Source organism: Emydura macquarii, unplaced genomic scaffold (genome assembly GCF_026122565.2).
Source record: "Emydura macquarii macquarii isolate MOO-44397 ecotype Brisbane River unplaced genomic scaffold, CSIRO-AGI_Emac_v2 contig_2473, whole genome shotgun sequence".
Lineage (NCBI taxonomy): Eukaryota > Metazoa > Chordata > Testudines > Chelidae > Emydura > Emydura macquarii.
In genome coordinates this window covers 638345-662290 of record NW_027132610.1, presented here as the reverse complement: position 1 = coordinate 662290, position 23946 = coordinate 638345, and the positions used below count along the sequence as shown (strand labels likewise).

The following is a 23946-nucleotide window of genomic DNA, read 5'->3' as shown; positions in this document are numbered from 1 at the left end:
AGACAATTCCAATACTACCCAGACAAATAGAAAACCTTCTCTGACTTTGTACAAGAGTTGTACAACCCTTCACAAGGACTCATTTCTTTATACTTTATGCATCAAAATAGAAACTGCCTCCATAAGCGGAGTCAGAAATACGTTGGCATTTTGTTGAAAATAACTGACATACCAGCAGGCAATCAGCCCTCTCAGTTCCCTAAGGCTCTGCAGCAATCTTTTCTTATACATCTTTTGCAGTACTCTAGAATTATCAGAAATTGAGAGTGCTGACTGGGCCAACACTGCACTGAAAAACAAACATAAAAAAGAAAAACCTAAACAAGAATGGTACAGTCCACCTTCATACTTAATTCAGGGACAAGACCTTAATTGAGCTCACATAAAAACAACAAAAGGAAAAGTTACAGTGATTTAACCAGCCAGTGTACATCAACCTAGTTTCACTGGTCCCCAGTATCTAATTGTGGGTACAGATAGTCAGAGATACGGGTCATTTTCATAGGCATTTTAGAAGCCTTTGCTCCTACATATCTTTTTACAGTCACCATTTTTAAGTTGTTTATGAAAGTACATCCACAGTGAATACTATGCCTCGATACCACAGTGATGGGCACCCAATTAAATGCTTAAATTGGCAGACTTATTCAAAATAAGATCCATACAATGTACATATCTCTGTACCATAGCATAAAGCAATACATTTGCTCATTCTGATGTGAATAAGAAAATGAGTTGTTAATCCAAAATCGATCATCCCCATATCATCAGCTCACTGGTATACTCTTGACCAATATCTCAATGAGCACATATAGATTAAAGTCTTCCTGAAGTGCAAAAAGTCATTAAATACTGGGGGAGGGGCATTCCAGGACTCATAATTGATAATATTATAGAACCCTCACTTTCTAGAATTCAAAATGCATTTTAATTTTTAAAACTCTATAAAACCATTATTCAACTTTTTAAAAATTAAGCTTTATCTTTATTAACATTTCCTGTTTTATCATGGTATGTGATAGCATGGGATGTTTAAAACACTTTTCCTAATTCTTGCTTATACAGCCAGCAACAGTACTCAATGCATCAATATTACTCTTCACTAGTTCAATCAGACTGGATAAATCTGTACCTTAATTTCACAAAATGTCCTCCTGGTAAACGAATAAATAACCATTAAAAACTTGGAGAATTTCCCACTAGAGAGACTACTTAATCAGAATGTCTAGAAACAATGAGGAGGAAGCAACCTAATTTTCCCTGATCTGAATTGAAAACAAATCAAAGTCCCAGACAGACCACTATTCAGTAATCAATAATTCTCATGTCAAAAGCATGCTGTAAATGGATGATTGATAAACTGCCTGGGAGGCAAATATTGGAGAATAGACATCAATGTCCTTATTTTAAAGAACAGGAAGAATTTTACTGTTTAAAATAAAATAAGCATAATATTTTTCTGATTAGAAATCAGTTTCCATCTGTCTTTAATCCTAATTTAGGATAATTTTTTTTTTCAAAAGCACCTATGTAATTTAGGAGCCCAAATCCCATTTTAAAAAGAGATTCAGGCATTTGGGGGAGGCCAGGTTTTTTTAAAATTATTTAGGAACATAAAGATGCATATAAGTGCTTTTGAAAATCCCAATAGGTACCTAGGCACCTCAATCCCATGGATTTCAATGAGAATTTAGACTCCCAAGTGCCCAGAGTCTCTTCTGAAATAGGATGCCTAGGGGTGTCATTGTGGGCAAAATTTTCACCAGTGCCTATCATTCTGCAAAGTTACAAATGATGTTGGTGCTATGCAGACATACCAATTAAAAAATAATCACATTTATTTTTCAAAGACAGTTCAAGTTTATTCATGATGAAACAAGCTTTCTATTTCAGGAGATTGGTGGGTAGGGTAGGTGTGAGAGGAGGAAATTTTTCCTTGGGGGCAGGTTATCCCCTAGCCACTTATTGCAGTTTCTTGTACCTTCTCTGAAGCATCTGATCCTGGTCATTATTGGAGACAGGATACTGGACTACATAAAACATTGGGCTGAGCCAGTAGGCACTGGCTATTTTCCCCATTACTCTACCCCTTCCTCGGCTCTAATTGCTACAAGAAAGGTGTCTCTGAAGCCCTATCCCATCCCCCAGCTTCTGTTTTTGAGCCCTGTTCCTCAGTGAATAACTCGACTGCCTGCTTCTATTTGTGCACCGTTCTTTTCCCAAAGAACTGCACAGTGATTCTGATCTGATTCCTATCAGTTCCATTGCACCTACAACAAGGGTGAAGAGTTGCACTGAAAACTCACTAGTCAGTTTTTGCCCTACCTATCTTGGAAACCAGAGCTGACTGACTGCAATATACTTTAATTGTATATTATTATATATGAGTTTTTTATATTATACACGCACAAGCACGCACATACGCGCACACCCTAGTTAATTATTAAAACCTACCCTGTTTTGGAAAAGGCTTCTGCTGTTTCTGGTTCTACTTACTGATGTGCAGAGCCCCAAAGGGAGTGGAAAGTCTCTGAACAGGAGTCTACCTCAGTTGGATTCACTGTTCTGAGCTCATGCTAAGAAGCAGGTATTGCAGGAGCCTGAAGGCCAGTCTCAGAGGCGTTGAGGCCATTTGGCCTGCCCTTGTGGAAAAGGGTGAGCCCCTGAAGGTCTGGACTGTTTAGAGGCTGGGGCATAGCATAGACCCTGTAAATCCATAACAGTGTTCATAAATAAGTGCAGTATAGCTGCATGCCTAATAACCTACAACCTGTGTTGATGAATACTGTTGTAAGATGCTGTTTTAGGAGAGGCTCGGTATAGAGGAAGATAAGAAGTATCTGTGGAAACTGTGTATGATGCTTTTACAAATAGGGCATTTAGAGACACCAGGAATCAAGTGTTCTATGTTAAAGTGATTCCAGCACTCACCTTTAGAAGCATCTCTTCGTGTTGGGGATTCTCTGAATCATATGGCTCTCTGCGCAGCTTTTCAACCTCTGCAATCAGATTTCTGTACCCTACAATCTGTAGGAGACAGGCCTGAAGAGATACTCCTAACCTAAGCAAAAAGAAGTCAAACAGTGAGGTAGGGAAAAATACTGCACACAGCCACTTAATTTATATGAATATCCTCAATGAATCAAAATCTTTAGTAAGTTTAATTATGGTGGAAGATTTTCATGGGGTCAATTTTTCTCAACAGAAAATTACATTTAAAGAGATCTTGTACACTGCACAATTTTGCCATTTACTAGCTCTCTTTAGTATTTAGACTTCCTTTGTAAGTTAATTTGTTTCCTCCTAGAACTGCAGTGAAATCTCTCACATTTGTTAACATCCCATTCTGACAGCACAGAGCAGCTGTGCTTTCAGCAGACATCCACGCAGCATCAAATCTTTCCCTTCATGCAAACCTTCTAAAAAGGATAAAAAAAGCCCTGGGATCAGGGGTGAACTAAAAAATTCACATTGAATTAATCACTAAAACTATATGTTTTGTTTCCATGCCACAAAAACCCACACAATTCAGCAACAAACCTGAACTAATGTGTCTTATACAGCCTTTATGGGATCTGCCCTTAGGTTGTAATTTTTGCCTTACATGCTGACAACTGCTGTAATGGTTCTGTTTTCATACCATATTGTAAGTCAAAACATTTAGAGATTTATGCACCACTTAAAAATCACTAGGCTTCCAATGCTTTAAATTAAGGCAATTTATTCAAGTGTTAGGTTTGACAGTCTACAGCATATTATTAAATGCAATTATATACTGAATGTTACTGAATGCCAATACCTTTTGCATCTCATAGGCAAACAGGCTATGAATATTTAGGCAGGTATTTAATTTGAGATTTTATGGAAATGTTTTTTTAATATAATCCCTAACATGAGTAAGGAAAGCACAATTAGCTTAATTTCAATGCCGTTTGCATGCCACTAAATCAGATACCAGAGATGATAAAGATCTAGTGGGTTATCTTGTACATCTCTCTGAAAATGCAAGACTGTCCCATTCAGTATATTAAAGTACTTTGATTAATCTACTGTAGTATTAAATGACTAGAGCAAAAAGACTCCACTTCTTGAAGACTATTCCACAGACTGTAACAGATATCACCATTAGGATATTTTTCTTGCCTCAGTTTCATACTGACTCCTAGTTAGACCCCTTTGGTCTACTTTTAAACAACAATTATCTTCTGGTGTTTACAGGCTTCACTTCTTACATCTTACATTTTTATAGTACCTTTCATTCCAAAGGAGGCTAACATGCTCTACTAAACTATATAGGACGACTTTCACCTCATTGCTAAAATGCTGCCACAACTGGGCTTAACTACAACAAGGAACACAGCAGTTTAGAGCAAGGAACTAAGAATACCATTGGCAGCTGAAACTGCAGGGCTAATTTAGATCGACAAAAAAGTAATTATTCAAATTAGAATTACATTTTTTTTAAAAAGATTAATGTTTATACAATCTTATGTACACACTCTTTCTTCATCTAAATCTGCCTACAGTATGCACACATTAAATCTATCTATCTATAGCTAAATTCCAAGGTCAGAAGGGACCATTGGGATTATCTAGTCAGAACTCTGGTATAACATAGGCCACAGAATGTCCCCAAAATAATTTGTGTTTGAACTACAGCATACTTTAAAAAAAAACCAATCCGGATTTAAAAATTGTCAGTCCATCAAAAGACGACAGGAGTCCCAGCCTTCCCTCCATCTGCTCTGCCTCTTGTCCCAGTCCTCCCCATCACGTACCTATACCCTGATCCCCCAGGCCTGGCTCCTTACACCTTTGCATTCCAATCTGGCTCTTTCCTCTCTCTCATCCTTGCTGCTAGGGTGACAGCAGGGGAGCCCTGAGAGAAAAGGACTGGGAATCTTTCTGCTCTTAGTTCCTTTTCTTGGCATCAGTGATAGCCCGTAGGAACAGCAATTGCAGGGAATGTCCTGCTCACCTCTGCAGCATGCGAAGCAGAGATGGAATCTTTGGAAAGCTTTGCCGGCAAATTCTAACAAGTCTCTACTGAGCGAATGTGCAAACAGATTTTCAGAGGCGTATAAATTTGGCCAAATTTGAGTGAACTTTTGCAGAGATGGTAAAAGACATATCTCCAATGCTAGGACAAGTCCTTGCTCCAGAGCATGGGGGCAGTACATTTTCTCAGCAAAACAGCTTTTAGATTATTTTTTAACATGGGCAGAACAATATAGTTTTTTGCTAATCTCACTCAGAAATGGCTGAACTATTTTTGCAGAAATTTCTCCATCAAAATTCTACCTAAGGTAGACTCCTGGCATGTAAATTTTCAGCCCAAATGGTGAAAATTTGGCAAAGTTAGAAGCAACTAAAAACAAGGTCTTATAACAGAAAGCTTTGTTGGAGATACTTTCTTTCAGAAGGGATACTTAATCAAGGGCTACAAAAATTATGGTCACTAAGGGCTCAGTCCTGCAAGGTGGAAAGCATATTCCAGTCCAGGAAATAATTTAAGCACATAATTTAAACTTAAGCATGTGAGTAGCCCATGAGTTAAGTTAAAAATGTGCTTAAATGCTTTTCTGGATTGGGGACCAAAGTGCACAGTGCTTTGTAGGATTGAGCCCTGAAGCTCCGGTTTGAGCGACCACTACTCATCTGGATCTTGACTTTACATCTCTTCTGAAAGACTATCTCCAGGAGCAGAGTGCCCACAACATCCTGCTGCATCTTTGTCATCAAACAGTTCCTGGAGCTATCCCATCAAATTACCAAAAAGGCCTCACCCTGCTTAGCCTGTGAGAAAGTAAAATGCCTGAAACGGCCCAGCTATCATATCAGCAGCTAGTCAAGCCAGACCTATTTCTTTCTTGTAGTATTTACTCAGTCTTGTCTGACCCTTTCACCATTTTGGTCCTCTGAATTTCCTCCAACATATCAAGGTCTTTCTGATACCGAGGTGTCCTGACCACCACACAATACTTGAGATGGGGTCTCACAAGGCACAGACAGACGGAGCGGCAAATGAGAACATCCATTAACACCTCATTTTTGCTCCAGATGGAGTTACTGAACAGAGGAGGATTTTAACACTTTGGCACAGAGGCTAACCTGTTCCCTAACAATTATGGTAGAGGCTGCAGAGACACCCTACGTAGATACAGGGGAAAGAGAATGTTAATTTGGTTGGAGATTCACAAGTCAGTCTGGGACATGAAGGGCTATCTACATATCAGTAAAGACCCCAAGCAGAGGAGAAGAAAACCAGTGTGAGTGAGAGTGTGTGTGTGGAGGGAGGCAGGGAACGGGAGGAGGGAGGGGAAGAAAAAGTCAGGTAACTGTTCAATTTCAAGGAGCTTTCAAAATGGATATAGGAATGAGCCAAGGCACACAAGTGCCTATTTACTCAGGGAAACAGAGGTGCATATAGCATTGAATAAAACTGGAACATGCTGAATAGTTTTGAGAACAGACTAAAGCACTGACCAACACGTGACATCTGTGCAAACATTGGGGTGACTGCACAGATACAACCCAGGCCTCCATAGATAATATATTAATACAAGCTCACACTTGCCTGTTTGAAACAGCATGAAAGCTATAATTGGCAGGGCTGAGGAGCACGGACAGTACACACAGAGGGTAGAACACCTACTCAGCGGTAGGCTACCAAGACACTGAAATGCTGACAGGAAGCGATGGAAAGGTCCTAATTTCATGTGACACGAAAAACTGAACCCTAAGGTATAAAGTGAATACCTGCTGAAATCGTTGTGCTGTCACTGCAAAACCTGTAACCTGTTACTCACTATTAGGAGAGAGAGAATTTTACACTGATCACAGTTCATTGGATACGATTTTCTCCCACTCCTTTTTTGGGAACTTTGTTTTAACTAAGATCCCTGGGGTTTAAGACCACTGGGAGTGGGAAGAGACCCCACCAGATGTTCCTAGAAGTGAAGGGGGGTTCCGGACTGTAATGTCCCGCAGGTTCTTGGTCAAACGAATGGACCAGAAGGTTCTGTTCCCCAAGGTGAATGTTGCTGCCGAGACTGTAAGGCGTGAGGAAAGCTAAAATATGGATGAGAAGAATTTCAGTGGGAAAAGGGCTAAAGCCTCCCTCGTCTGTAACGTGCCATCATATCACAATTATTATTATTACTGTCGTGCCTAGAGAATGGGGCCCCATTGCGCTAAGGACTGTACAAACACATCATGAGAGAGTCCCTAAATAGACAAGACAATCAAAGAGGTGGAGGTCAAAGACAGGCACATTGACGCTACGTGATTTGCCCAAGATCAAGTAGTAGGCCAGTGCCATGTCTGGGAATATAAACCAGAACTCCTGAGTCCCAGCCCTAGGTGTCCACGAAAGATAGGCTGAAAACTGACTGAACAGAATTCAACTACAGATTTCCAAGGGGGTCCGCATCTCCATTCAAAGTTTTCTAGGGGTCTGCAAATGAAAAAAGGTTGAGAACCACTGATTTAAACCACACTGCCCCACGATGCAATCTCATCTCATATCTATTTGTATTAATCCTTCTCCTCAACAATTCTCAGTTTCACACAGTCTGTGAATTTAATCAGTGTTCTGTTTACTACTCCTTCTAAGTCATTGATAAAGATGTTAAACAACACTGGACCTAACACCAATCAGCAGGTTTCTACTGGGCATCTTCTATCAGCTGGGTTCATTGACATTTATCATTAACATTTGCTTATGGTCTTTTAGCCAGTTTTCAGTCCACATGGACGGTGTTAATACCCAAGCCAATTTAAATTTATTTTCTCTTTCAAATTAAGCTCCAGAGCTCAACTCCCACTTCCCCTGCAACTAGTGAAGCCATATTTTAGTGCTACCATAATTATTGCCATTATCACTAACAGGATTTGAACCTATAATGTAATGAACATGATGGTATTTTTCCCTCTGAGTCCTTACTACTTCAAGTCCCAGCTAGAAACCAGGGCACATTTTGCTGTGGAACATGTTAGCCAACATTTTTCAAAAGCGACTAGTGATTTTTGGGTGCCCAATTTGAGTCACCTTCACAGATTCTGAAAAATCAGATAGGACCATTGTGATGCTCCAGTGTGCATGATCTGCAGGCTACAGCTATGTTATACAGATGACTTGCATAACACAGACCACATTATTTCAGTCCAGGCTTCCTGAATCCAGCCCACCACCCGTGGTTAACTACAGTATCTCTTTCAGGAAACATGCAATTTGTGAATTAAAGAAAAGAAACCTTAGAGGGATCCAATTTTCAGAAGGTACTCAGCACTTTCAACAAAATTAAGCCCCTCTGAAGTGTCGCAAGCTGGACACCCAGAAAATAAAGGTAACCTGAAAATCACTACTCCCTTTTGAAATACCATCTTTTGCATAAGAAATAAAACCAAAGTCCTAAGCACTTTTGATCGTTAACATCTTGTGGCATTTAAATAAAAAAACCAAAACAAAAAAAAGTGTTAATCACGTTGCCCTGGACAAAATTCCACCTTGGGTAATTAAAAGGAGAATTTTAGGTAGAAATCAGAATATTGTTTCAGTTGGTTATGGCATGCTTCTTTCTTCCTTGTCCTAAACTGCTATGTAATGTTGCTGTGCACTGCTAAAAAAACCCCACCATTTTCATTGCCATGAACACCAGCCACAGCTGCATTTCATCTCCGGGGGAAGTGACACCTAGATCGTTTGTATATCAGTTTATAAAAGACAGCAAGATTCAGAAAACCACCAAGTAAAGAGGCACAGGACTGCTGCCAATTATAATCACCATAAAAGATTACTTCTTATTTTGACAAGAAGCACAGTAGCAGTTTCACACTGACAAATAAAGTTAAGCATAAGGCCTGATTCTCCATTGAGACAGGCACTGAAGACAGCAACAATTCCAAATTTTCTGATAAATAAATCAGAACTTACTGTGGATTTACATCTGGATTAATCTTTTTCAGTTCCATGATGTCATCTATAGTTTTTTCAATGGCATCTGGATGAACACTCACTGAAGTTTGCAGCAGCTGGAAATAGGTTTTAACATACATTAACTACTATAAAAGACGATATTTAGTGAATACTCACCATGGTGAAAGGTGATGCTCGTTGAGAGCTTCTAGATGGACAGCCATGGAAATTCAACTTTCTATTTGCATACAGAACAAATACAGTTTGGGCAGCCCTTCCAATCAGTTTAACCTTGATCCTGATCATCCTCCCTAATTGTGAGGAGTCGGGTCATTTTCCCAGACTCACTCAGTCCTGCACATCGCTATGGTGGCTGCCAACTGTGAAGATGCTTTGTACTGTGGACTTTTGTCTAATAGGAACTAGACTGAGACCACCAGCTCAGAACATATATATGCATTTCTGGAATCCATTTGGTATTAAATTACCCAGAGTACATAGTATACAGCATATGCTGGGATCTAGAGGGTTTTGTAAGGTACATACTTGGGGCATATAGCAATAAAGCAAGAAAAAAGGTTCCCCCCCCAAGCACTTACAAGTGATCCCACCACAAAGGTTACAGATGCACAATCTCTAGAGTGAATTAATAGGAAAGCACCGCTGAACCATCAAGTGATCAAAATCTAGCAAGAACTCAGAGACAACTTCAAAATAGGGTTGCATCTTTTGAGGATCTGCTCTGGCAACCTGATCTGTCACTTGCACATATGCATGTATTCACTATATAAAACAGAATCATAGAAATGTAGGTCTGGAAGGAACCTCAAGAGGTCGTCCAGTCCAGCATCCCCCCCCCCATGCTGAGGCAGGATTAAGAATACCTTGACCACCCCTGACAGTATCCAACCTGTTCTTAAAATCCTCTATGTAGGGGATTCTACAACCTCCCTAGGTAACCTGTTCCTGTGCTTAACTATCCTTATAGCTAGAGTTTTTCCTAATACTTAACCTAAGTCCATTACTTCTGGTCTTATCCTCAGTGGACTTGAAGAACAATCGATCATTGTCCTCTTTATAATACTCTCTCATATATTTGATGACTATTACTATGTCTCTCTCATTCTTCTCTTATCTAAACTGACCATGCCCAGTTCTTTCAAACTTTCTTCATAGGTCATATTTTCTAAACCTCTTAGAATGTAGCTCCATACTTTCCAATTCCATTAACTGTACTGTAACATGTATAGAGTAGATGCCATTTAGTTTATTGTGTGACATTTTGTTTTGTAATGCAGATATAAATAGCGTGCTTTCCAATGATTCTGCATTTCCCTTCCCAGACAGAAGTGTATTGTTTAAAAGTACAGACTATGTTCTCATGCTCTTCGCTTTAACTCAGGCAATCGATTTAGAACAACAGAATTCTAATTTTACAGTATGAGAAAAGAGCGTGAGGCTGTTTTTAATATTTTTATGAACATTCATGAAAGTGAGGGACTAACACCACAATGCCTGCCCAAGTATATCTACATGTCCCCCAATCACCCTAATAATGGTGAAGTAATAACCCCATTTTCACAGCTAGGGAAACTGAGGCACAGAGTGATTCAATGATTTGCCCATGATTGCACAGGAAGTCTTTGGCAGCATCAGGAACTGAACCAAGAGCTCCTAAGACTTAGCCTAGTACCTTAATAAAAGGGAAGAAGGATGATCTTAGGTTTTATTTGTCTCCAGTACTGCCTACAATGTGCTAAGCATCATATGAACACAAAAGCAATCTCCCAATATAATTGTGTCAAACAATTCAACCTTATCTTGCAAAACCACCTGCTACTCTAGCCACAGACTTCTCCTAAGTAGAGGTAGCTATTTATGCTAAAGTGTGTCAGTCTTTAGTTTTCCCACCTCACAAAACCCATAGTGTGCTAATTTTGACAAATGAACACATTGTCATCTATTGTTAAATTTCACTTTTACAAGTTGGAAAAAAGCATGCTGTGAAATGCTGAGCAGAAAAGCATAGGAGAAAAAGAGAGAGAGAGAGAGAGAGAGAGAGAGAGAAGTTCACTCACCTTATTTTTTGAATCTCTCAGTGATGTCTCTGTTAAGAAAACAATTTAAAAACAATTATCTCAGTTCACTTTCAAGCTAAGTAACATACACAGTGTGTGTGTGTAATGTGAAGAACAACAAGTATTTTAAACTTACCTATCTTCATGGTTCTGCTGGCCCCAGGCTTGATGCTGTAACAGATCCTTTGTAATTCACACCGTCCCGTTAATTTCCTCACCACGAATTTAAGACAGCGCCACAAACATTTACAGTAGAAGTACAGGCACACCTGGACAAACATTCTGTCAAAGGAAACCTTAAAGTAAGAATTTTGAACTGAACTTGTCTAAACAACCAGATAAGATATTAAGATATGTAATTGTATCTCGAAGGAGAAAACTTTTATACAAGAAACAAGTAGAGTCTTATTCTGCAATAGATTACTTAACACAAGTAAGATTTGCAGAGTCAAGCCCTTCAATTTTACCGAGTTACAATAGCCAAACCATGAATCAGTTCAGAAAAGAATCTCCAAAAGAATTTTAGTTCTATGTTTTTTCCCCTTAATATATATATATACACGAGTTTGTGAGCACAAGTAAATCTTATTAATGTCAAGAGGAATTATGCCAGCATAACAGTGGATGTACAGACCACAGAATAAATATAGTACTGTAAAGTCTTGCAAACCACAACTCCTTAAATCTGCATCCCACTTTGATACAAATTCTCTCTGTGGCCTTTGGCCAGTCATTCAACCTCTCATCCTGAGAAGTTAAGGGACTGTCCATACTGATTAATACAATGACAATACTTACCTACTTCCCAGGGGTGCATGAGAATGAATGGCCCCAATTACAGAAAGCACTGAATCCTCCTTTAACCACGTGTTTAAGTGGCTGTACTGAATAGGAAACATTCCCAAGAAGGGCCAATGTTTGTACAGCCCTTTGAAGATGAGGAGCAGCAGTGTTTATATTTACAAGGTCAGAAAAGTTTAGATAAGCTGCAGCTCTGAAGAGGATTCTATTTTACATTCATGTTAATATTTTGTTATTAAAATAAAAATTCTAACAATATATTTTATTGTGTTTATTATGGTACTGCTGAAGGACCAACCAAAGATGGGGACTGTACAAACACAGAGTAATAGAAGGTCCCTGCCCCAGAGAGCTTACAGTCTAAATAGGCAAGACAGACAACAGTGGGGGGAAGGCTATAACACACAGAGTGAACTATGTGATGGCAGTAAATGTTCCAAAAATTTCTGTTTAGGTAGGAGGGGATAAGGTAAGTAAAAACCACAATAGCATGGCTGCTGTTAAAACAATTTTCACAGAACTGTGAATATTATGTTCAGAAAAACCTTCAGACCCAAGAAATTATCTGAGCAAATCAACCATGTAGTCCTTTTACTGCTGTGGATATGAAAGATTAGATTTTGCCATGCCAAATAACTCTTAACTCCCATTATTTTCACTAGGTGTGGAGGGAAGTGCAAGAAGCACTTAGCACTCCACAGGATCAGGCCCTAATTTCAGAAGTAACAGTCTAATTACAAAAATAGCCCTGATAATTAGGAGAATGACTCATTAATTTTCAAGTGTATTATGTTAAACGGGCTCAAGAAGAGTGACCCATTACATTCCACATCTCTCATTCTACTACAATTTTATGTGATGAATGCTATGTGTGTGTCAAAAATATTTGGAAAACACAAGATCAGCAGTAGTCAATTTTTTGTCAAGGTCCATATTTCTTGGTCAAGATCCAGACTCCAAAGAAATATTTAAAAAACCCCAACAATAATAATGCTAAACATAAGTAAATAAAAAGATTTTGGGGTTCATTCAAAAGCATACAGCAGGAGGATTAAGCTAAAGTGAAGGAAGGGCACTTTTCATTTGAATGAGAGCATCCACATGGGGGTTAAATGAACTTTAACTAATGTGCTTTGACTTTACATTATTAGATAATTTGTCTTGATTTACTTAAATGTCCCCGTGTAGACAAGTTCTTAGTGTTTATGCCACAGGAAGTCTATATTTTGGATTCAGACAAAAAACCTGAAGACTATGATGTGTCACCTCCAGTATCTGAATCAAATACACACAGATATGGAGAATATCCCAATTGCTAGCACTAAAGTGGTTCTTGCACATTTTAAAAAAAAGGTATTTGCTTCAATATATGCCAGGCAACCAATTTTTTAGTATTCAGAGAGAAAACAAAACAGTAGTCAGGGAAAAAAAAAATCACACCACTAAGCAGATACATAGACATCGTTAAGGACTTTGCAGCAATCAGAAGCATAAATCAGGCAAAAGGAGCAAATAAAATATGTCACACAAAGCCAGTCAAATGTCTTCATACAGAATCTCCAATTCTGTTCTTGCTAAAATGAACTCTAAAGCTCTGAGTCATTGGGGTTGTTACTATTCTGGATTAGGTTACCATCTTCAAACAAGAAAACAAGCACAACCCAGCAACTGATACCTGATGAAGTGAATGGAACATTAAAGTGTTCATCTGCATTCCTTATTAAACAAAGCTCCCAGTGAAGTAACTAGTTCTATCTAACAACATTGTTGGATGAGACTGAAATGGAGTAATGCAAAAATTTTGCTTTTTGATCATTGATCTGAGCCGTAAATTAAAATCACATACTATTGGTGGGCAGGACATTCCATGATTATAACATACTTCTATTTCAGCAGTGTCTGTAGCCCACAGTGGTTGTCTCTTTGCATATAGACAAAAGACCCATTTAATTTCAGGCGAGCTGCTCAATTGAAATGTTTATTTCCAACCCAGAGCATTACTCTTATGAACAATATAGCTAGTTTATAACAACTGTATGATTGTAGTTAACTCACTCCCTTAGGGCTTAAACATTACAATCCATCTTTTACTGGCAAAAATCTGATTTCATGGAGAACCAACGTTCTTGGAAATAGATGAAGTGTCCATAAAAACTTGCTAGTTGTGACATGTTATTCTGGCACTGCCTTTAGATTAAATGATGAAAAATTCTTATAGAGATACGAGTTTGGACATTACAGTTTTTCCCCGGTTCCAATTATGTTCACCATTATAATTTTGCATATGACTAGTACTAAGAATGGCAGTCGCTATCTATAAAATGGAATAATGATTCTGACCTCTTTTGAACAGCATTTTGACATCTACAGATGAAAAGGGGCTATAAAAGCTAGATTATTAACAACCCAAGCACAGCTATTAAAAATGGATCACAGTGCAACAGAACAACAAAGATACTGCATATGTGACTTATCATAAAACATTTAACAGTGGCTGTTTTTAATAAAACAGACTGCACTAATTTTAACTAGTCAGCTAACAAAAAATTTTTGTTTTGTAGATACCTGTAGTGTTATACTACTCGTCCATCTTAACCTTGTGATAGTGGAAGTCTTCTTTACAACGAGAATGGTATGAACAGTTACTGAAATTTGTTTTCAATGATTTTTTTTAATAAAAATGAATTCTTGCTTGCAGAGATCCTGTAATGAAAGCACACTGCTGATGAAATGGGCTAGGTTTTTATTTTAAAAATAAACTGAATTTCCTAGACACCAACCAAAACAAAAGACTGAGAACTTAAAAAAACCAAGAAAACAAGAAAAACAAAAACCTAGTGAAGCATTACAGCATGATCACTGAATTAGGCTGGATGAGACACAAATGACTGACTCTGGCAAGATAGCCCCATACTTACAAATTCTTGTGGAAATATAGTCCCTGTTCTCCCCTCCCCCAAGCCTGCTGTGGGCCGGGCACATATTTTCTTTGTACAGAAGATATACAGCCTGATTCACCACTGGCTTGTGTAGTCATTTACACCTGCTCAAAGTGAGTGCAACATGATACTCAATCCAATTTCTCCACTTAATTAGTGTTAATTCAAACATTATGGTTCAGAAAAGTAGGGTTTGTTCTCCTACAGCATGAGCTCCACAACACTGCATACATGCACATTATGTATCACACACATAATTTATGCATAACACAAATTATAAATAATCCAGAAGGAAAGCCTTCTGCCTTTTTTTTTTAAAACCAAAAATTCCTTGAGTTTCACTATATCTATTTGCTTTTTGTCCAATTTTCACCCTTAATTTGGACCACTCAAGTACATGAAAATACTGATTATGTTAAGAAAATCCAATCCATTACATTAGATAGAAGTTTTTAATGTTAGATTAATTAGTCTAAGTGTAAACGTGAGGCAGTCTGCTAAACTAAGGCAATGTAATGAAAGACACATGCATGCTTGAGTCTGCACAAAGTGATGATGGCTAGCCACCTAGGTTACCAAGATGCCACCTCTATTTATTGCTTTTCTCTGTTCTCCTGTCCACAAAATTTACCCCAAAAACTATTGTTAATTTTTTGCCCTGATTTTCACCCTTTAAATTTTTGTAATAAACACTGATAAATTCCTAGGATATTTTAAACAAATTAAAAACCTAAACTGAAGGGCCTCACACGTAAGTTAGCTGTACAGAAAAAGAAAATACTATACAATATGCACGTGGCCATGTTAATAACAGTGAACTAGTAAACTGTAAATGTTCTACTTTTCAGTGTTTCACTCCTGATCCTTAATGTTGTATTAATACTAGTATATGCACATGTTCACACATGCTCATGCACCCTTTCACAAATCTCTCTCTCTCACACGAGTGCATGCACACACACACACTAACTCCATCCCTTAGCCCAAACATTTTGAATGTTGAAAGTGATTTGTTACATGCAGAGCAATGTACTAAGGAAGCTCAACATAATTGGGATAACACGACTCAGAAGACCCTAAAAGTGTTTACCTCTACACTTCAGGCTCCAAGAGGGGTTTTTGGGTCAGAGTTAACTGCTCAGGTCTCTCCCCGCCCCTCCCTGTGTACTTAGGAACAGGCTCACACAGCAATGTCCAATGGCTGCAGAATACCACACAGCGGTTTGAAATGTTACAGGGATTTAATTATAATTTTATAACTAGAAGCTTTCCCGTACTATTTCAGATGACAAGAGATTTTCTGTGGGAGTTTTTTCCTCAGCAGTTTCTCTTTGACTCACCAGACTGAGTATAGGTATTGCATCCCTAACTCATCGCTTTCTTTTTCTTGCTCTTCCACTTCCTCAAGTTTTCAACTCCCTTAAGCCTTTCCTTCTGCATGTCACTCTCTTCTGTTTCCCTGGGTCTTCTCAATGTTCATTATCTGCCATGAACTACTTCAACAGAGAAAGGAATTGGGCATTTAGCCTTACGCTGTGTTCTCTATTTTCCTTGCAGCATGGTGAAACCAAAAAGCTACTTGAAGGAGCACAGCAATGAAAATGTTAATTATGGATTCTCTTCCATGAGTGGAGAGGAGAAAAGAGGGTGCTAGAAACTATACAATTCCTACAATCTGGTATCAGATTTAAAGCCATGAGAAGCAATAACCAATCAGGCCCGTAAACTGTATCATTTAAGGTTCGTCTACCAGGGGCATTCAGTAAAGTTAAGACGAATTAACTAAAGACGTGACATGAATGTGCATTAAACCCCCATGTCTATGCCCTCATTCAGATGTTGAGTGGTCTTAGTGCACCGTAACTTATTCCTCCTCAGATTAGGTTACAGCAAACTAAGGACATAACTTCTGTATTAAAGCTGCCAAATGGGTGTTTAATGTGCTTTAACTTGCATGTAATTACCTGTATAGCTAACCCCTTAGACTACTATGATCTCACAAGTTAAGCTGAGTTGGTCCTGGGAAGTAGCTGAATAGGAAAGTTCTTAGGAAGCCTACATGCAGCAGAATGTGATAACAGTAGATGGTGTTCTTCACTCTGAAATTGTCTACATGAGCATTTTCAGCAAAGCTTGCAAGGGGTGTCAAACATGGCTGTAAATTAGCCCCATGGTCCTTTCAACTGGAGTTAAACATTGTTGTCCTAATAGTGTGGACAGTGTCATCTGAGTTCAGTAATCACCACAGAAAAGTGTGCTGGATATGGTGTTTTCAGATGAGAGCAGTCAGATTTTTATATAAAGGATAGTGGAACTCAGCTGATCTTCTCCACCATAGCAAAACACACCAGTTCAGGGGGACCCATGTTTGTCATCCATTGTGAAACAGACTAAAAATCTGAGAAATGACTCAAAGTTAATAATGAAGCCCCATCTCAACACTGGGTTGTCAACTTGGGTAATAGTCTGTCCATCTAAACTTTCTTTGCAATTTCAGTTGGATAAACTGCTGCTTTTCCCCCTTTCTAAATCATGGTGCAATATAGTATTTCCATCCTCTATTAAACAAATGCTGCGTCTCACCCAAAACATGACTGCATGTACGTGACTAGTGAATTAACTGCCTGTACAGCCCTTTCAAATACTATAAGAGGCATTAGAAATGTAAGTTAATCATGAAAGCTCTCATTGAAGACAATAATTCTAGCCAAGCATAAAAAAAATCAAATCCTCTTTTGGCTCAAAGATTTCTCAAATTCCCTAACGCATCTGAGAAAAATCCTTTCCTGCATAAGGTATTCCCCCCAAAGATTTTCAAAAACACTCTGCATTCCATTGATTCTAATGGGACTGAGTCAGGTCAGTGAGGAGTGCTTTTGAAAATCCCACCTTACATTAAAGAATGGAACAAGCCCAATTCTTTCTCATCTCCGATGATTTTTCAGAGCCTCAGGAAGACTAGTATTTTCAAAGCCAACAATAGATCAGCATGAAACAAATTCAACTGCCTGAGCCCTTGGTGAACTGAATGCTTTTTTAATTAGATGCCCAGTGCTGTTGACTAAGTTTGGCATAAATTAAAACAAAATTTGCTAATTTAAAAATCTATGCCATAGATGCATGCATTTTGTTTGTCACCCTTATTGTCTTCCCTTCATGCCCAGTTTTAGGTCCTGCAGATACAAGAGATACCTATGCAACTATTTTTTCCCTGCAGACATACACAAATCAGTGAAAAATGTTATTTCTGTCACGTCAGATAATGGATGATGTTTAATCATTTTGTCTGCAGGATACCAGTGCAATATATTAAGGGCTGCTCACTGTACCATTACTGGGTATCTGCACTCCGATTTTAGCTTGGAAAATAAGACTTCTATATTCCATCCACAGAACAGCAGCTTGTCCAAGTAAGAAAAACCCTTTTAAAATGTTACACTGTCTTTTATGAACAATTTAATTTGATAGGTCCTAGTTTTATTTTTGTAACTTGCAGCTATAAACAAGGAACAGCAGTAAGGCTTTTTGCTAGCCTCCATTACAAGGGGAATTATCTGTCTGCCCCATACAAACCTTTTGATAGCTCCTTTTTTTAAAACAATTGTATGACATAATATCAGACAGTTTTTCAGACATAAAGACAACGGAATTCCAATTTACCCATCTGCTTATACATGGAGGAAAATCTCTATAGCAACCAAAGAACACATCAAGACAGAATCATTCAAAAGCATTCCATACCGGGAGCTGCACCTTTGCATTCCTTACTTTCAGCTGCCTACATGATTTTTATTTTACTTGATGGGATCAGGACAAGACAAAACGTGTCATAAAAATTTGCTAGTGCTTGGAGACACTTTCGCAGTAGAACAAGGAAGGGTGACTAGTATCTGGGAATTCCTGCAGAAAAACTGCACTACAACCAACTCCAGCAGATGTTAAGTACAGTAAGTAACTAATTTTCTAGTATCTGAAATAATCGTCATCGTCCTCCTCATCAACAAAAAGGAAGGGCCATCTTGGCAGCCTCACCAAAGATCAAGCTGTGATCAAAGCTGGTTCTATGAAAATCTTTTCCCTGTTTTTGCCAAAATTTCAAACTTCAGGAAATTTTCCAAAATGTTCCTGAAGTCAAACTGAAGCAAACAAAACAAGCCTAAGACTATGCATGTGTGATAAGAATCAGAAAGTGAGAGCTAGACTCCTCCCTTCTGGTTGGCTTATCAAACTCACACTTACTTCTAAATGATCTGATAACTGAGTAACCAATATTTACAAGGCCTCTGCTGGTACTGCACAAGAAGAGGGTGAGGGTCCAAATGAGTACATAAATCTAAATCATATGGACAGCCCCAGTATGGTCACCCTCAGTTTCTACCCAGTCTCCTTACTCTAGAACCTAACCGGAAAAGTGACAGAACGGCCTCCTAGTGCATTCACCTTGGCAAACAGTAGATATTCACTTCCGAAAGCTCCTGAGCTGCCACGCTTAATTCTCTCACAGATGTCTAGCACTGTGCACAGTTTCTAGGTGTTTCTCACTAGTGCTGTATAGACAGGGGTCATGACCTCCCTGGCCTGGTGCGGAATGCCTCTGCAGCTCCAAACATCATTGCTTTATTTACATAAGAATGGCCATATTAGGTCAGACCAGTGTCCATCTAGCCTAGTATCCTGTCTTCTGACAGTGGCCAATGCCAGGTGCTTCAGAGGGAATGAACACAACAGATAATCATCAAGTGACCCATCCTGTTACGCTTTCCCAGTTTCTGGCAAAGAGAGGCTAGGGACACATCAGAGCATGGTTTTGCCACCATATCACACCACATGCTGGTATCTAGTTTGCTGCTCACTATCACCCTAAGTCTATTTAACAGAGCTGGTTGAAATTTTTTTTGTTGTTGAAAAAGTTATCCTGGACAATTATTTTGACAACAAAAAAATAATTCTGGGGAAAAGCCAATTTAGACAAATGTTTTGGATTTTCTGATGAGGAAGATTCAAAATGAGATGCTTCATTTTGAAATGTCAATTCAAAAATGAAATATTTCATTTTGAAATGTTCAGCTGTTTTCTTCATAACTGTCCACTTTTTCCAATTCAACATTTCCAAGCTTTTCAGAATTTTCCATTTTGCAAAATTTTTGCTGTTTTGATGTTTCAATCCAATTCAAAATGGAAAGTAACTACAAAATGTTAGATTTTGCCATGAATGAAAAATTCTGTTTCCCAAACAGCTCCAGTATGTGGTATTTAGATACTTATTTGACTCACTAGTGTAACATCTAAGGGCCTCTCAAGTAAACAAACAAGACTCTCTCTCTCCATTCACTGCCTTTAGTAGTATAATAAAAGGAAGTAAAGAGATGGCAGTTTCCTTCTGGGCATCCACAGAAATTTATTTTAATTTCTAGTGTGCCCATCACTATGCTCCCAACGGGCAAGGCTAATCCTCTCCAATTAGTCACCCAACAGGAAAGGAATCAGAAACAAAAGGGGAAGTGGTTATATGGGTCAAAATGAATGCATTGTGTATCTGGATGGGCTTGATTAAAAGAGGAGTTTTACTAAATAGTACACTAAAAACAGAGATCTGGTCACCGGTGTCAGACAGAGACATTCCTTTGGGGAAAATCTAGTAATGGAGATTCTCTATATCCTAGTAAGGAGGAGAGGATGGAAGAGGATAAAATATGGGTAGGATCTGATGAAAAACAGTCAAATGAAAAAGAGTCCCATTCAATTACATCACATAATGGCAGACAGCCAAAAAAGTGATAATTTTTTAAAGTGCTTATATACAAACTCTAGAAGTCTAAATACTAAGATGGATGAACTTGAATGCCTCGTAATAAATGAGGATATTGGTATATCAAACTTGGTGGAATGAGGATAATCAATGGAACACAGTAGTACTAGGGTATAAAATATATCGGAAGGACAGAATAGGTCATACTGGTGGGGAATAGCACAATATGTGAAAGAAAGCAAAGAGTCAAATGAAGTAAAAATCTTAAATGAACCAAACTGTGCCATAGAATCTCTATGGATGGTAATTCCATGCTTGAATAATAAGAATATGGCAGTAAGGTTATACTATTGAACCTATCACCTGATCAGGATGGTGATAGTGACTGAAATGCTCTAGAAGATTAGAGAGGCTATAAAAAATAATAAACTCAATAATGCGGCATTTCAACTATCCCCATATTGACTGGGTACATGTCACCTCAGGACGAGATGCAGAGATAAAGTTTCTAGACACCTTAAATGACTGCTTCTTGGTGCAGCTAGTCCTGGAATCCACAAGAGGAAAGGACATTCTTGATTTCGTCTTAAGTGGAGCACAGGATCTGGTCCAAGAGATGAATATAATTGAATTACTTGGTAATAGTGACCATAACATAATAAAATTTAACATCCCTGTGGGGGGAGACACCAAAGCAGCCCACCATGGTAGCATTTAATTTCAGAAAGGGGAACTACACAAAAATGAGGTAGTTAGTTAAACAGAAATGAAAAGGAGCAGTGCCAAAAGTTAAATCCCTGCAAGCTGCATGGAAACTTTTTAAAGACATGATAATAGATGCTCAATTTAAATGCATAACCCAAATTAAAAAAATATAGTAAGAGCACCAAAAAAGTGCCACTGTGGCTAAACAGCAAAGTAAAAGAAGCAGTTAGAGGCAAGAAGGCATCCTTTAAAAAGTGCAAGTTATATCCTACTGAGGAAAATAGAAGGAGCATAAACTCTGGCAAGTGAAGTGTAAAAATATAACTAGAAAGGCCAAAAAAGAATTTGAACAACAGATATACAAAGACTCAAAAAGTAACAGTAAAAAAATGTTTAAGTATATCAGAACCAGGAAGCCTGATAAACAACCAATGGAGCCACTGGACGATTGAGATGCTAAAGGAGCACTCAAGGAAGATAAGGCTGTTGTGGAGAAACTAAATGAATTCTTTGCATTGGTCGTCATGACTGAGGATGTGAGGGAGATGCCCGTACATGGACCATTCTTTTTAGGTGACAAATCTGAGGAACTGTCCCAGACTGAGGTGGCATTAAGGGGTGGTTTTGGAACAAATTGGTAAATTAAACAGTAATAAGTCACCAGGACCAGATGATGTTCACTGAAGAGTTCTGAAGGAAATAAAACGTGAAATTACAGAACTATTAACTGTGGTATGTAACCTATCGTTTAAATCAGCTTCTGTACCAGATGACTGGAGAATTGCTAATGTGACACCAATTTAAGACTCCAAAGGCAATCCTGGCAATTACAGGATGGTAAGCCTAACTTCAGTATCAGGCAAATTGGTTGAAACTACAGTAAAGAAAAGAATTATCAGACACATAGATTAATATAATTTGCTGGGGAAGAATCAACACAGTTTTTGTAAAGGGAACTCATGCCTCAACAATCTACTAGAATTCTTTGAGGGAGTCAATAAGCATGTAGACAAGGATGATCCAGGGGATATAGTCTACTAGGACTTTCAAAAAGCCTTTGACAAGGTCTCTCACCAAAGGCTCTTAAGCAAAGTAAGCAGTCATGGGATAAGAGGTAAGGTCCTCTTCTGGATCAGTAACTGGTTAAAAGATAGGAAACAAAGAGTAGGAATAAATTATCAGTTTTCAGAATGGAGAGGTAAATAGTGGTGTTCCCCAGAGGGCTGTACTGGGACCAGTACTGTTGAATTTAGTCATAAATGATCTGGGAATAGGGATAGACAGTGAGGTGGCAAAATTTGCAGATGATCCAAAATTACTCACGATAGTTAAGTCCAAAGCAGACTGCAAAGAGTTACAAAGGGATCTCACAAAACTGGGTGACTGGGCAACAAAATGTCAGGTGACAATGTTGATAAATGCAAAGTAATGCACATTGGAAAACATATTTCCCCCCCCCCCCAATAAAATAATGGGATCTAAATTAGCTGTTACAACCCAAGAAAGATCTTGGAATCATTGTGGATAGTTCTCTGAAAACATCCACTCAATGTGCAGCAGCATTCAGAAAAGCTAACAGAATTTTAGGAATCATTAGGAAAGGGATAGGTAAGATGACAGAAAATATATTGCTTCTTTATAAATCCATGGTACTCGCGCATCTAGAATACTGCATGTAGACCTGGTCGCCCCATCTCAAAAAAAGATATCAGAATTGGAAAAGGTACAGAAAAGGCAACAAAAATGATTAGGGGTATGGAACAAACAGCTTTCACATGAGGAGAGATTAATAAGACTGGGAGGGTGGTGAATCACTGGAATGGGTTACCTAAGGAGGTGGTGGAATCTCCATCCTCAGAGGTTTTTAAAGTGCGGCTTGACAAAGCCCTGGCTGGGATGATGTAGTTGGGGTTGGTCCTGCTGTGAGCAGGGGTTGGACTAGATGACGTCCTGAGCTCCCTTCCAACCATAATCTTCTATGATTCTAAGACTGGGACTTTTCAGCTAGGAAAAGAGACGACTAAGGGGGGGATATGATAGAGGTCTAAAATCATGACTGGTGTGGAGAAAGTAAATAAGGAAGCGTTATTTACTCCTTTTCATAATACAAGATCTACAGGTAACCAAATGAAATTAATAGGCAGCAGATTTAAAATGAACAGAAGGAAGTATTTCTTCACAAAATGCATAGTCAACCTATGGAACCCCTTGCCAGTGGATGTTGTGAAGGCTGAGACTATAACGGGGTTCAAAAAAGAAGTTCATGGAGGATAGGCTCATCAATGGCTATTAGCCAGGATAGGTAGGGATTGCTGTTTGATAGAAGCTGGGAATGGAGGGGATGGATTATTTGATGATTACCTGCTCTGTTCATTCCCTCTGAAGCACCTAGCATTGGCCACTGTTGGAAGATGAGGTACTGGGCTAGATTGGCCATACTGGGTCAGACCAATAGTCCTCCTTATGTTGTTACGAATGAACTGGAGCTGAGACATGCATACAACTCTAAATCATCAGCAATGGTTCCCAGAGAGCTTCTATACAGAGTGTAGTGCTGCTGGAGGGGCCCGGGACGTCGTGCTGGCACCTGAAATCCAGGACAGAGCAACCCACTGGCACTTCACCTGGTGCTCGGGTTGCAACACCACTCACATTTGGCCTGGCCACCCCTCCCTCGGGGCAGGGAACAGCCCATCCAAATGTGAGTGCATGACACTGCAACCTGGTGCTCGGTGTGGCAGTGCCACTCAGGTTCGG

The 23946-nt window shown here is 38.8% G+C and overlaps 1 protein-coding gene across 5 annotated transcripts in view; it reads right to left on the bottom strand.

The window, feature by feature from the left end:
- The window catches only part of ELMOD1 (ELMO domain containing 1), a 64454-nt gene that overhangs the window by 17187 nt on the left and 23321 nt on the right, over positions 1-23946 (bottom strand). For 2 of the 5 annotated variants that reach the window (XM_067562797.1, XM_067562802.1), the window contains exons 4-7: positions 11132-11277; positions 10996-11024; positions 8936-9033; positions 2932-3061 (exon numbers count right to left, since the gene is read on the bottom strand). In XM_067562797.1, the coding sequence (XP_067418898.1) occupies positions 2932-3061; positions 8936-9033; positions 10996-11024; positions 11132-11277 (403 nt within the window). Of the gene's footprint in view, positions 1-2931; positions 3062-8935; positions 9034-10995; positions 11025-11131; positions 11278-14361; positions 14500-16075; positions 16232-23946 lie in introns of all 5 variants that reach the window. The other 3 variants (XM_067562800.1, XM_067562801.1, XM_067562799.1) reach the window with 3 other exon arrangements.